Here is a 13776-nt window from a genome sequence, read left to right as displayed (position 1 = left end):
CCGAGGACCCGCCCACCTGCTGAGCTTTTTCATATCCCGCCTCGCCGAGGGGGCGCTGTGACGAGCGAGGGCGGCCGGCGCCGGGTGGTGGCAACGGCCTCTCCGCTTCTGGTTCCACCATCTTGCTGTGAATCAGCATCGAGCGAGGAAGCGGTGGATTCGGAGCAACGATGCTGTCGGCCGCTGCCTACGTTGATCCTGGGCTCGGGTTGCACGGAGAGGTTAGACACGGCTCTGCGGTGCAGCATCGCTTCTCCCCTTATACCTTCAATGGCGGGTAAGCGTTTCCCTCGCATACTTCCTCTCCCATTAGACCGATCCCTGCCTTTCAGCAAACCTTCCCCGAGCGGGGTTCGTTTCTTTTTCTCGTGCGCAAGTTGCGCTGCCCCCTCAGCTCCCTGTGCAGTAGGAGGGTGTCTTGTCTTGTTTCTCCTCAAGCTCCGTTTCTTTAATAACTTTTCAAACCCGTCTATAAACCCTGGAAAGGCCTCGAGGGTGGCTTCTAACTAAATGAATAGAAATGATGGTAAAACTCAGTAAGAAAGATCCTTAGAACCACAAAGGCCTTACCCTGACATTAGAAATAGCAGCAGGGCATAACAGTGTCGGTTTAGGGATGCATGAAATGTAGGGTTTCTTCCAAAGGCAACCCAGAGATTTCAGCAAGGCTGAATTACCAGTAGTAACTCGTTGAAGTTACCTTGTGCCAGGGCTATAAGTCACGGTTGATTTTCTAAGCCCAGTGCAGTGTATTGGTTTTGACTTTCAAAGGCCTCAATAGTCTCCAAGAGAAGTTTCCTTAGATTTTAGTTTCACTTTTCTTATGTGCTACTGCTTGTTTATTCTTATCCAGGTTATTTAGGGAACCTCAAATATCAGAAGCCTTAAAATATAATAAATAAATATTGCACTTCCATTTTAAAAGCAAGACAACAAACAGTGTTCCTTGAAAGCTTGCAATCTTAGTGCTCTCTATATTTTTTAAATACGGATAGAAAGAGATTAGGGAAAATTTCCAAGTTAAGTTAATAGCATCTGAACTAAAGGAGGGCATCTTGAGGCCTCAGAGTGAAAAGAGGCCCCAAAATCTCCATTCATGCATAGTTGTGGTAAATTGGAAGAACAGTTTCCTGCCAATTTGAGTGGGAAATGCACACTTTAGGGCAAGCCTTAAAATAGGATGAATGTTGGAGGACTTCTTTAATGTTTCTAAAAAGTAAACTTCTTGACACAACCCTCCTCCCTCCCAGTGTTCTGTGCCCATATGTATCACTAGTGGAAAGTAATGCCCCAGCCACCAAAAAGTTATTGAACCCTGACTGAAACCACAGATCTTTACATTCCGTGGCTGTGAACAGCTGAAAATAATCCTGTCACTTTTTTGAAAAAAGTCAGAAGTGCACAGCTAAAACTAAAATCCCACATGCAAGATTCCAGAGTCATTTAAATGAATGAATGCTAAACAATTACAAAAAAGTAAATTATTTCTCTTCTGTTGCTCAGGACCATATTGGCAATTGCTGGTGAAGACTTTGTTGTTGTCGCCTCAGACACCCGACTGAGTGAAGAATATGCAATTCACAGCCGGAACAGCCCTAAATGTTACAAGCTGTAAGTTTAAAGCAGTAAATATTTTGATGAGTTTGATCCAGGTTTAGTCATATCTGGAACAAACCCGTTAAAACCATTTATTTCAGTGTCTCCAATGGAAGAGAATATGTGGAGTCCTTGGTGCTCTCTGAGCTTGGTTGTTTGATTCCTGCATGTGACCGATGGGTCTTGATGAAGTTAATGGCCCCGTCTAATTCTATGATTCTGGAGTATAGTTATTTTGGAAAGACTTTTCATTTGCAAATCAACTATGTCTGCAAGTAGTGAAGAATTAAAAACTATACTATTCAGGTTATATTTATACATTTTTTATTGGTTCTATGATTGCTCTTTTTCCAGGAAAATTATTAGAATGGCCTCTCTTGGCATGGAAACACAACCTTATAGATGCGACTCTGTTGCCAAATTTGTATTCCAAGATATGAAAATCTCAGAGCAACTTCTGCTGTATTGTCAGTGGGTCCTGATTTAGAGTTGTCTAAATTTTCTGTACATTTTTAATAATGAAAAATGTATTTTGAATTGTTTTATATTTGAATATCTATGGCCTTTCACTTTCTATTTTAAAACTGTGAACCAGTTTGCATGTCATTATAAATAATAAATCATGTTTGTGGAGACCATAGTGCTCTCTGAGCTTACCTGTTTTCTTGCAGACATTTTATTATCCAACTAGGTAACATCATCAGTGCTAGTGAGTGTGGGGTTTGCTCTCTGTTCATAATACAGTAGCTTGCCCTGCCAGTGTTGGTGAGGGAACGGTTTTCCCCTTGGTTATTTCCATTATGAGGATATTGTTTTCTACTTGATTGTTTGTCTGTGTAAATCCCTGCTTATCTGGGTGTAGGCTGCTGGAGAGGATGTATTCTGGTCTTTTTGTTTCCTTCTTAGCTTTTTTATTGTCTCTTGAATGGTGTGTAAATGTGGCTTATCCCTGTGTGCCCAAGCTTCCAGGATTTCCCTAGTGTTTTTGGATTTAGCTTGGTCTAGGATGCTCACAATTTCCCAGTTGAAATTATGGTTGAGTCTGTCCACGTGCTGTGAGATTAAGGAGTTTTCATCATGTCTTCTAACTGCAAGTTGGGGTTCAGCATTTCTTTTTCATGGTAGCCAGTGAAATGCCACTGAGTAGTTCTTAATCAGGATAGAATAAAATAGTCCTCTGTATTGTTTATCCCCGGTAAAGGGTATTTCGGGGGGACGCGGTGGTGCAGCGGCTTAATGACACTGAAAGTTGCCGGCCAGAAATGGTCGATACTTCAGCGGTTCGAGCCCAGCCTTTGCATTAGCAGGGTGAGCTCCTGTTTCCTCCCCAGTTCCTGTCAACCCAACAGTTCAAAAACTCATGTGAATAGATAAATGGGTACTCTCACTCCGGTGGAAGGAAAAATGCTGGCGGCGCCTTGCAAAAGGAGACGGGAGCAGTTGCCGGTAGTGCGGAACCCGCGCACGCCTGGAAAAAAAAAAGTGCGAAGCAACGGAAACCCCGCCTCCTGTGCTCGCCAGCTGGGCTCTGCTCTAGGAAGGAGGCACTAGCAAACCACTTCCGAAACACCTTGCCTTGAAAACTGCAAGGACTCATCCAAAGCAGTCACTGCAGAGTCGGTAACGACTGAGTGCAGATTTTTTAAAAAAAGGATATTTAGTGGCATATTGTTAATCAAGTTGTATCTCGACTAATAGGCTTTGGATGGATTGTGCTTGAGTGGCCTCTCCACACCCATGGATCCCGGAACTCTCCATGGTTTATGGAAGAGCTGAGGGAGGTGTGGGTGAAGAGATGCCTAGAGTGCTGCTGGTAGATGACAAGGAGCCAACCCAATCGAACACAGGCTAGAGCCACTGTGGGAGTCTACCTCAGGCCGTAAGGGTGGCGAAATTTTGCATATTTGACGTAGATTATGGCAGTATAGAAAGAAATATATAAATAAAATAACCCTAGGAGAATACATTATTGTAGTGGATCAAGATTACTTACAACTTTATCAATGCTATGTTTGTACAGGACAGAAACAACAGTTATTGGCTGCAGTGGATTTCATGGAGACTGTCTTACACTTACTAAAATCCTCGAAGCAAGGTTGAAGGTAGGTTATTGTATATGCCTCAGTGCTGGAATTGTATTCAGTTGTTAACATTAATTTGATACTTTGACATTTAAATCCCATTTTCATCTTTGTACACATAACAAATTCAGTATTTAATTCTACTTGCTCAAATTGTTACTAAGTGCTTTTACATACAACTTACTTTTTCTGCTAGCATTGTGTTACATGTAATTTGCATCACAGTAAGCCCTTGTAAAAAACAGAAAATACTCCAAATAAGTGTCTGAGTTTTTTCTTTTTTTCCCCCAATTTTCATCTTTTTATTTTGTAAACTATCTTGTTTTATTATTCTGTAAACTGTTGGGAGACCTTTTCAAAGTGACCTGTAGCATTCAAATGAATATGTTCCTTTCGAGAAGGTCCTGCGATATACTTCACTTGTGTGGTGCTGTTAAAAAACAGTGCTAGTCACAAAATAAATTTGCTGCATTTTCTGTTTGCTGTTAACCTCTGGTATATAAGTGAGATATAGGAAACTTGTAATAATGGATGATCATGGCTGTTAGAAAAGCTTATTGCAAACTTGTATAGAAGAGCTGAATTTGTAGCCAAAATTAGAAGTACAGTGCTAATGTATTTTTGTAGCAGAAGAGGAAAGTTAATCTTCTACCTTGGGAGTGTAATACAGTGGTACCTCGGGATACGAACTTAATCCGTTCCGTGACTCTGGGCGTATCCCGAGTTGGTCGTAACCCGAAGGAAATTTCCCCATAGGGTTCAATGTAAATCCGGTTAATCCGTTCCGCCCTCTGAATTTGGTCGCACCCCGAGGCAAATTTCCCCATAGGGTTCAATGTAAATCCGGTTAATCCGTTCCGCCCTCCGCCCGAATTTGGTCGCAACCCGACGCAATTTCCCATAAGGTTCAATGTAATTACCGTTAATCCGTTCTGGCGTCCACGGACCACACGGAAAGCGGCCGGGTGCGGCGTAGTGCGGCGCGAAAATGGCCGGGTGCAGCGCAGCGCGGCGTGAAAACGGCGCGGCGCGGCGCGAAAACGGCCCGGCGCGGCGCGAAAACGGCCGCGGACCACGCGGCAGGGCCGGAAAAACAGCCGCGGACCACGTGGCACGGGCGGAAAAATGGCCGCGGACCACGTGGCACGGGCAGAAAATGGCCGCGGACCACGTGGCACGGGCGGAAAATGGCTCGTACCCCGAGGCGGAGTTCGCAAACCGAGGTAAAATTTTGGGGCCAGAGCTGGTCGTAACCCGAAAAATTCGCAAGCAGAGGCGTTCGTATCCCGAGGTATCACTGTATAATAAATAAATTATCAACTTTGTCATTATTTCATTAATGAATTCAGTTTTTCCTGGGTACAGCAAATGAGTACTGTTTTTCTTTTATTATGTTTTCAACTGATATTTGCTTGTGTTAGGAACAGTTTCAGCAAGAACATTTGCTTATTTCTATTGTAAAAATGTTGTCATTTTCTTCCAGATGTACAAACATTCCAATAACAAGACCATGAGTTCAGGCGCTATTGCAGCCATGCTTTCTACAATTCTGTATTCCCGACGCTTCTTCCCTTATTATGTTTACAACATAATTGGTGGATTGGATGAGGAAGGTAAAGTACCATTTAGATTCCTGTGAAAGTGCAAGGAAATCACCTCTCCAGAGATGTTGGATAATAGCTTTTGACCTTTAAAGTAATTCTTGTAATATGATTCCGAAGTTACTATTTAAACAGTGAAAGCTATTTCTGATGTGGACTGTATTTTAATATGAATATAGCAGTATTTGTTTTAGTACAGACACTAATATAAAGATTAATTAATTATTTAAATTTATTGTAGCTGCCTACTCTACTGGACTCTGGGTGGCTTACAAAATATAATACTAAATTAAAACAATTAAAAACATTAACAAAACAAGGCAGACTAGACTAAAAACAACCATTAAAACAAAGCATGACAGCCCCACCTCCCCAAACACATTAACTCCCAGATAATAATTGTATATTTATAAATGTATAATTCTTTGGTAGAGCAGTTAAAAATGAATGCTGGCTTATGATTTCACCATAATAATTTTCACTAGTGGTATGTGTATATACTAGTGGTAAAAATCACAGTTGGTGGTTAAAGTGCAGAGGGTGCTTGGACAGCCTGTGGTGAATTTATTCCAGAGGTGAACTTATTCCATGGGTGGAATTAGGCTTCTAGCCTTGACTTTCCAGGAAAAAAAACAACCTCTGTATATTTATGTTCAGTTCTCAAAGGAGGAGTTTCTTGTTTTCTTGAAGAAAATTTCATCCTTCTAGAAACAAATACAGTTCATGCAAAAAAAAAAATTGGTTAGATCAAAAGACAAGCATGCAGCAGGCTTGTGTGCTGGCTTTTCTCCCTAGCTTTTCTTTCCTGAAAAGCTTCCTCCAAGTTTGAAGAACTACCGAGTGTCCTCTAACAGAGAGGACTAAAGGAGAAGCCTGAACATGGGACAAAGATTTCTATTAGAATTGTTATACATTCACAAGGGCAGATGCAGAATTTTCTTTCTATCAGTATGAGGATTCTTCTTTGGAACCAATTTTTTATTTTGTAAACAAGCAAATCTAGAGTCTGCAAAAGAGCTAGAATCAAACATAGAAGCATTTAATATTTACAATTGAATATTAAGCATCTAGTGCACTTAACTATTGCTACCAGTCTTTGATTTTAAAAGTTGGGGGAAGATTAGTCTTCTTGATCTAATGTGCTTTACATGTGTTAAGAAATGAAGCAAACAGATTCTTATTATCTCATTTTCTCTGTTTAGCAGTATAAATTCTGTGGAACAAAAAGTATGTGGGAAATATGACACAGGCTTTACATTATGCTTTTATGTAGTATAAAACTTTTACTCGGTTACAGATTTGTATGCCTTTGTTGCAGTCAGTTAGTGCTCATACCTGTTCAGAAAATATATAAATTAAAAAATGCAGGGCTAAATTAAAGCAATCCTCCCGGCCTTTTAGGAAACAGAAATCTTCCAGTTTACATTAGGTGGTTTAACTTAGTTCATTATTTTGGACTATGTTCTCATCTTACTAGTATTATCTTTTGGTGATTATCATTTTGAATACAGTTTGTTACACTGTTCGTACTTAACTGTCAATTCCCCTTGTTCCAGCATGTGACATTATTACTAATTTATTTTACTTTTCTAGGGAAGGGTGCAGTGTACAGTTTTGATCCAGTAGGATCCTACCAGAGAGATAGTTTTGTAGCTGGTGGATCAGCTAGTGCCATGCTGCAGCCCCTGCTGGACAATCAGGTAAGAGTTCTTCCATTATTACGCATTTAGTGATACACTGATGTCCGGGGTCTTAATTCTGTCTGAAATATTTGAAATTATTTGGGACCTATCAAAACAATTCTTTTTCAGAAGATGAAAGAATCCTTCACCCTAAGCCATAATGTGGTTTATTCAGCACCTTAAACCATAATGTGGTTTGTTTGTTTTGGATTTATTATGCAGCCAATTGGCTAGGTACAGGTAGTCCACGCTTAATAACCATTAGTTTAACAATGGTCCACAGTTACGATGACCTCAGAAAAAGTGCTTTATGACCTGTACTCGCACTTACAACAATCGCACCACCCCTGCGGTCACATGATTGTAATTCTGGTGCTTCACAACCAGCTTGCATTTATGACTGGTTGCAGCGTCCTGCAGTCACATGATTTCAATTTGCATCCTTTTTTGCGGGCAAAAAATGTCAATTGGGGAAGCTGGATTTGCTTAACGACCATGTGATTTGCTTAACCACTGCAGTGATTCGCTTTATAACTGTTGTAAAAATGGTTGTAAAATTGGGTCTGGTCACATGGTGACTCACTTAACAACCACACTGCTTAAACAACCAATTTTCCAGTCCCTATTGTGGTTATTAAGCGAGAACTACCTGTATACTGAGATGTAATATATCCTGTAAACACAGCCTAGGAATAAGAAAGGTAAATCCTTAACCACTGACATTTCATTGCCACTTTGCTTGTGGCAATCAAAAATGAACTTTATAAGCCTAGATTGAATAGTTTTACGCAACCTAGGTTTTCCCTCTCTTGCCTACTAGCTTTGAGTTCTCTGTGAATAAGTGGGAGAACAATCATTTCTGTGGTAGAAGTGTGTTTGATGGTGTGTGTGTGTGTGCTACAAAGCAGTGCTGCAGTTTGATGAACTGTGTTCAGTTATGGACATTGGAAGGCTACTCATGTACAAGGGAAGAACAGCAACCTTATCCCTTTTGATACACCTTGTTGATCTGAGTGCTATTTTTATTTAAATGATAAGAACACCTTTGCTTGGAGTATGTTGATGTGCTTCATTTAGATGATAGTTGTATTAACGCATCTGAACAGGTGAAATTATTATAATGTAATGATGAGTTATTACTGTTATAATCAACACAGTAGACTTGCTCTACCAAGCTATAAACTATTTAAAATGTCTTTCTCTTTAAAAGGTTGGCCTCAAGAACATGCAGGGTGTGGAACAAGTGTCTTTGTCTTTGGAAAAGGCTTTGCAGCTGGTAAAGGATGTCTTCGTTTCTGCTGCAGAAAGAGATGTATATACAGGAGATTCACTAAAGATCTGCATTATCAGAAAAGATGGAATTAAAGAGGAAACCTTTTCATTGAGAAGAGATTAATCACTGCACTGTTCAGTTAAAATGTTTGGTCTCTAACAGTCATTTTTATGCAGATTGTTACTGGTAACATGTTAACATTTGATGGATTAAAATAAGGAATCAAAAGAAATAACGCTTCATTGTTAATGTTTCATGGCATGTGCTACAAGTAGAATTTGAGTTACATGATCTTAGTTTGTGGAGATAATTCATTTGTAAAATCTAAAATGTTATTATTTGATGCAGGATAAAAGGAATTTCTTAAAGGTCACAGGATTAGCCCATGATGTATTTTTGTAGGTAGGCTGGCTGGGAATTCTGGAAATCCCAACATTTCTGGAGGGCACCCTGTTGTGGCTGCTCCTTCTTAAAAGCAGCCATGCCAACTATGATGTTAAATACATCTTTATATATAACAAGCATTTTTTAAAAACTGAAATAGTAGCAGCTGAGGAACTGACATTTCTTGGTATCAGTTCATTTATTAAAAAAAAAAGATGGATGCCATGTAGTTTTCCTGTCAACAATATACAGTAGAAGTGATTTGCCATTGCATTGCCTTCTGGGATTTTTTTTTTTAATTTCCTGGTCTAAACTACAGTCCTGGTATTCCTTACTGGGCTCCCATCTAAGTAACTAATCAGGCCTGACCCCACATAGCTTCTAAGCATAGATGTCAACCAGATGATGCCGCTTGCTGAGACTACCAATGGATAATTCCTCTCAAATGCAGACTGCCTTCTTTGAAAATGATTCAGAGGAAGTGCTTTAGAATGTGTGAGTGCAGTGTCTTTCTATTATCTATCTCTCTTTTAGGCTTTTACAGGAGCCTAAATAATGATGTGGCAACTTTAATTAGTAGTATAGAGAAAAGGTGCTATGATGTGGTTCAGCACTTCTCCTGAATCATTTTCAAAGAATGCATTGCCCTACAGAATAGCACCTTCAGAAGATAAGTTTGCATTTTAAAATGTTGTATCTGGTTGGCTCAGAATATTTACATTTTAAGGTCTCTAGTATACCTGTCTTTCCATGAAATATCCTCTCAGTTCATGGGCAAGATTAAAATAAAAAAAGAGAAATTTGTGTAAGCTTAATTATTCAAATATTGATTCCTAATGCGTAGTTAAGTTCAGCAAACTGACAGTTCCAGGGGTGTCTGCAGAAAGCCATGGTTTTGTCAAAGTGATGAAACTCAAATCATGTCATCACAAAGCAAGCTCCATCCCATACATAACTTGTATGCATTGTGATGAAGCAGGTACAAAAGGAATAGAGTTTGCATTGCGATATTACAAAGTGTGTTTCATCATTTGTCTTTTCTTCCCCCACTCCACAGATGCCCACATACAGTACCATCATGTATCTTATTCAGTCTCTGGCTTGGAAATCTTTCCAAAATAATTTTACAAGATATCAGCAAACTTCTGATTATGAGGTCAAGATGCCATCTTTGGTAATTTATTAAGGAATGTGGATATAAATGACCTGTTGCCCACCGATTGCTAATTGTAGCTAAATGATATATAGTAGTGGCTGCAACTTGGCAATAGGACATGCTATGTGTTCAGAAGAACCCCAAATTCAGTCTCCAGCATCTCCAGAACATAGATGAACAGCTGGTCTGAATGCCATCACTCATCAGTGTTGATAACATTGGGCTAAATGGTTCTTTATTTAACAGAAAGGAACATCTTGTTTATGTCTGCTTTTGTAAGTAAAAAATGAATAGAATTCATTAATCTTGCCTGGATCGTCAACTTATATTCTCCCATGATACTGTACATGAAAGAAGAGAGTAAGATCTGTGCCTGTGTCCAAAAAGGTGATTCTTTCATTAAAATGGAAACCAGAAAGAAGTTCTAGTCTAAAAAGATGGCTCGTCTGAAGCTAGGTAATCTTTTTTAAAGTGAACCTGTATTTCATCCACATGTCATAGCAATTTCGCTTGCTAGCCTGGAATGATGAAAGTGCACTCATTTTTGTGTACTAAAATTAGTAAAGTAGGTAATCTCTACGCAGTTTTTGTACATTGGTATGTCTCAAGACCATGATGTAATAACTGGATTTTTTTCCATTGGTTATAAGTTATGAATGTGAAAATGCTAGGTTCCCTATATTCTTTGACTAATTTTAAGGCCTTGTGTTACTTTAATGAACATGCTTTATTCAAGGGCAATGCCTTTCTACCAGAGAGATTGGCAAAGCTTTTGCAATGGTGGCCATTAGGTGGCAACATTGTTATTTTGAAGTGAAGAACAGTTTCCAAGGTAAGAAACATGGAAAATCTTTCTGAATGATAGTTATTTAAACAGAATGAATAGCTGATAATAAACTTATTATGTACCTATGTCACTGTTAACATCTTCCTAGGCAGGTTCTTTCACAGTATGAGAAGGTTCGTCCTAGTATTAAGCTCTGTCAGGAGAATGTAGATGATAGCTTTATTTTTCTTACATACATACATACGACAAATACTGCATAGCTTTGCCTACCAGCCAATTTTATTTGGTGACCCCAAGTTTTAATATGGCAATGGAAGTCAAAATTTCCTTTTGCCTAAATAGTGTCTATGATTTTATCATCCTCTGCTGTATATTCTCTTATTAACATGTCTAAAAATGAAAACATAGATTCTCCAACCTTTTCTTTCTAGATGTTGCCTTTAAAGCTTGTTCTTTTCTGTACTTGTTAGTTCTATTATCTTTTGGTGATTTGGAGAATTCTGGGAGAAACCCAGAATTGAGCACAGTACTTCAAAGATGACTTTATACTGGGTTTTCTTCCCCGACCTGGTTATCACAATTAGTTCAAGTGCTTTGTGTGCATTGTAAAAATAAAAGAATGAAAATATATTCAAGGTGCTGGGAGGAAAAACTGGTAAGTGGTTTTCCAAATGATTTAGAAAACCCCACTGGACCTGATCTAATATGACATTTTCTAAGTCAGTTCATGTTCACCAGAATAACACAAGGATTTTCACCAGGATGTCCTCCATCATACCTGAGACTAGTCAGTTTCAGCTCTCTTGCAGATTTCCTCTGCATGCTAAATCCTGTTACAATTGCAGCATATGTCTCTTGTGTGCAACAGTTTAGGCAACGTTCAGGAATTAGATCTCCCACCTCTTGCCTAGTGGGAAGCCTTTGGACTATCAGATGTTGCTAGTCTACACTCCCAACATCCCTTGCCTATGTTCTTGGTTGAAGTTGCTGCAAGTTATGCTGGAACATAGGCAGACTGGTCGCTGATGAAGGACCCAGTTACTCTGGCAATCATGTCTTGTGATTTTTTTCCCTAAGGCTTAGTGATCTTTACAGTGGTTATTGCTTTATCTGCTCTGATGTCACGGAGAGCTAAGTATTTATATGAATTGGGGTGGGAAATCTGTTGTCTTCCAGATGTTGCTGATCTATACCTCCTCCCAGTCCTAGCCAAAACAGTCAAGAATGTGGTCTCCTGACAGGTTTAAATCCTCCTTTCTAACAAAATTGAATATCTGGGCACTAAGGGAAAGGTAAAAGACATTAGTGGCAAAGAGGAAGTGACTAGAACGGTATTTCCTAACCTAGTTCCTTTAATTCTCACATTGGTTGGGAATTCTGACAATTGCAGGCCTAACACAGTAGAGGTTGGGGAAGGTGGGACTAGACTATTAGTCTAAGAGAAGAGAAACCCATTTTCAAAAAGTCATACAGATGGTCCTTATTTAACAACCACTTGTTCTGCAACTGTTCAAGCTTCTGACAGCTCTGAGTAAATAGTACTGATGACTGATCCTCAAAGTTGTGGCTATCATAGTGTCCCCTGTGGTCACGTGATTGCATTTCAGGTGCTTGGCAACTGGCCCACACTTCCAACTGTTGCAGCATCCTGTGATCACATGATTGCAATTTGTGACCTTCCCTGCTGGCTTTCCACAAGCAAAGTGAAAGGGGAAGCTGGTAGGAATTTGCAGTCACCTGAGTTCCTTGCTTAATGATGGCAACCAGGACTGCCTGAAATACGTATACCAACTTTCCCAACCTGTTGTCATATGGTTTTTCAGCTTACGGCCATGTCACAACAATGGAGTTTCCAGTCCCAATTAGCGTTGTTGAGCAAGGACTACCTGTACAGCCATTGAAACGTACCTTAGGCTAGTTACTATTTCCCAGCTTAATCTGTCTTACAGAGGTGTTGTAAAGACAAACAGGGCAAGGATACACAATATGTGTAAGCTATTTGGAACGGAAGTGCAATAAGAACATACAGTAAAAATTGTAAATGCTGCTTACCCGAGTTAAATATAGTTGGTGCCTTGTGAATGCAAATCAACTAAGCTTTCAGTTCAAATGACAACAGGTTGGGAAAGGCTGGTATACATATTTCAGGCAGATTCCCTTTTTGCAATTTATACAGTCATGTTGTTGCCTGGTTTTGTTTTATATTTGTAAAGGTCTATTTGTCGCATACTATTTAGTAAGATTTAAAGCTAACATTTGCTGCTGACATAAAGCCTTAAACATAATAAGCTCCATCGCCTAGTAATGTCCCTCCTCAAACAAGCCCAGCCATTATGGTCATCAAACACAGCTAATAGCCCCTGAATGACTGAAAGTTCAGCAGTCAATCTATTCTATGTAAACACCAAGGCAAAGTCCTCATATTCTGAAACAGAGGACTCAGAAATCCCCCATTTTAATTGGATAATGAGTCTATTTTTTGTTAATGGATCATCTTCCTAAGTAGGCCATCTGGTATAGCGATCATACAATGCTCTTTCGTGTTTGTGTAATGTCTGCCCACAGAGATATCCAATTCTGATTCTAAGTAGTTTTCATTCAAGCATATGAATGTTCAGTTATCAGTGCACAGTTTAGAATGCTGAAAAGTAGCAGACTTGTAATTATCTTTGACTACGTTCTCACTGTGAACCATGAGTTGGATCCAGATGTTCTCAGTAGAGCCACTGAAATCAACTTGCTTTTACTGCTTAACATGCCCTTGATCCTAAGTATAAGTGTACAGTTTTTAAGCATCATATAGATTAGGTAGGATATATTCAGGATTAAACATAGTTCTCAATATATTTTGTATAACTTTATAATACATAAGAAAATATACATGATTTATGGTGCCCAGAAGCCTACATCACGGCTTCAGTACAATGCCAGCTACCAATTTAATCAGTAGCCTATCACTCCTTTTCCACAGCTGGAACATAGGTTATCATTTATTTCTAGGTATACATGGGAAGAAGGGAATATGAATACTTTAATGCAGCCTTTGAAAGCCACAGTCACCACAAATGGGGAGGCAGTGACCACTTTAAATTTGATCTGAAAACAATGCAGAGCAATGAATGGGTTCATTTGTGTTCTTCATTGTTCAATTCTCCTCAGGGTTTTGTGGTTCATTCTGGGGGATGGGCCCTTTATGTTTAGCCCAGTGTGCCCTTT

General features: G+C 39.4%; 1 protein-coding gene across 1 annotated transcript; it reads left to right on the top strand.

The window, feature by feature from the left end:
* The first annotated feature begins 52 nt into the window (after positions 1–52).
* On the top strand, positions 53–10271 carry PSMB1 (proteasome 20S subunit beta 1). The gene is made up of 6 exons (XM_007439484.4): positions 53–277; positions 1504–1611; positions 3617–3698; positions 5161–5290; positions 6872–6978; positions 8171–10271. The coding sequence occupies exons 1-6, from the start codon at positions 171–173 to the stop codon at positions 8354–8356; spliced, it is 720 nt and encodes a 239-aa protein (XP_007439546.1). The 5' UTR covers positions 53–170; the 3' UTR covers positions 8357–10271.
* The last annotated feature ends 3505 nt before the right edge of the window (positions 10272–13776 follow it).

This window comes from Python bivittatus, unplaced genomic scaffold, assembly GCF_059951505.1.
Source record: "Python bivittatus isolate LINGU-HERP-01145 unplaced genomic scaffold, Pbiv_v1 ctg000020_np1212, whole genome shotgun sequence".
NCBI classification, from domain to species: Eukaryota; Metazoa; Chordata; class Lepidosauria; order Squamata; family Pythonidae; genus Python; species Python bivittatus.
The sequence above is the reverse complement of the archived record's forward strand: the minus strand, read 5'-3'. Positions and strand labels throughout refer to the sequence as shown.

What these genes read in the sequence shown, in the direction of transcription:
- PSMB1 (XM_007439484.4), top strand. Translation starts at nt 171, where the DNA reads ATGCTGTCGGCCGCTGCCTACGTTGATCCTGGGCTCGGGTTGCACGGA. An exon ending in AGCCCTAAATGTTACAAGCT is followed by an intron (nt 1,612 to 3,616) that starts GTAAGTTTAAAG and finishes ATGTTTGTACAG; the next exon opens with GACAGAAACAACAGTTATTG. An exon ending in TCCTCGAAGCAAGGTTGAAG is followed by an intron (nt 3,699 to 5,160) that starts GTAGGTTATTGT and finishes ATTTTCTTCCAG; the next exon opens with ATGTACAAACATTCCAATAA.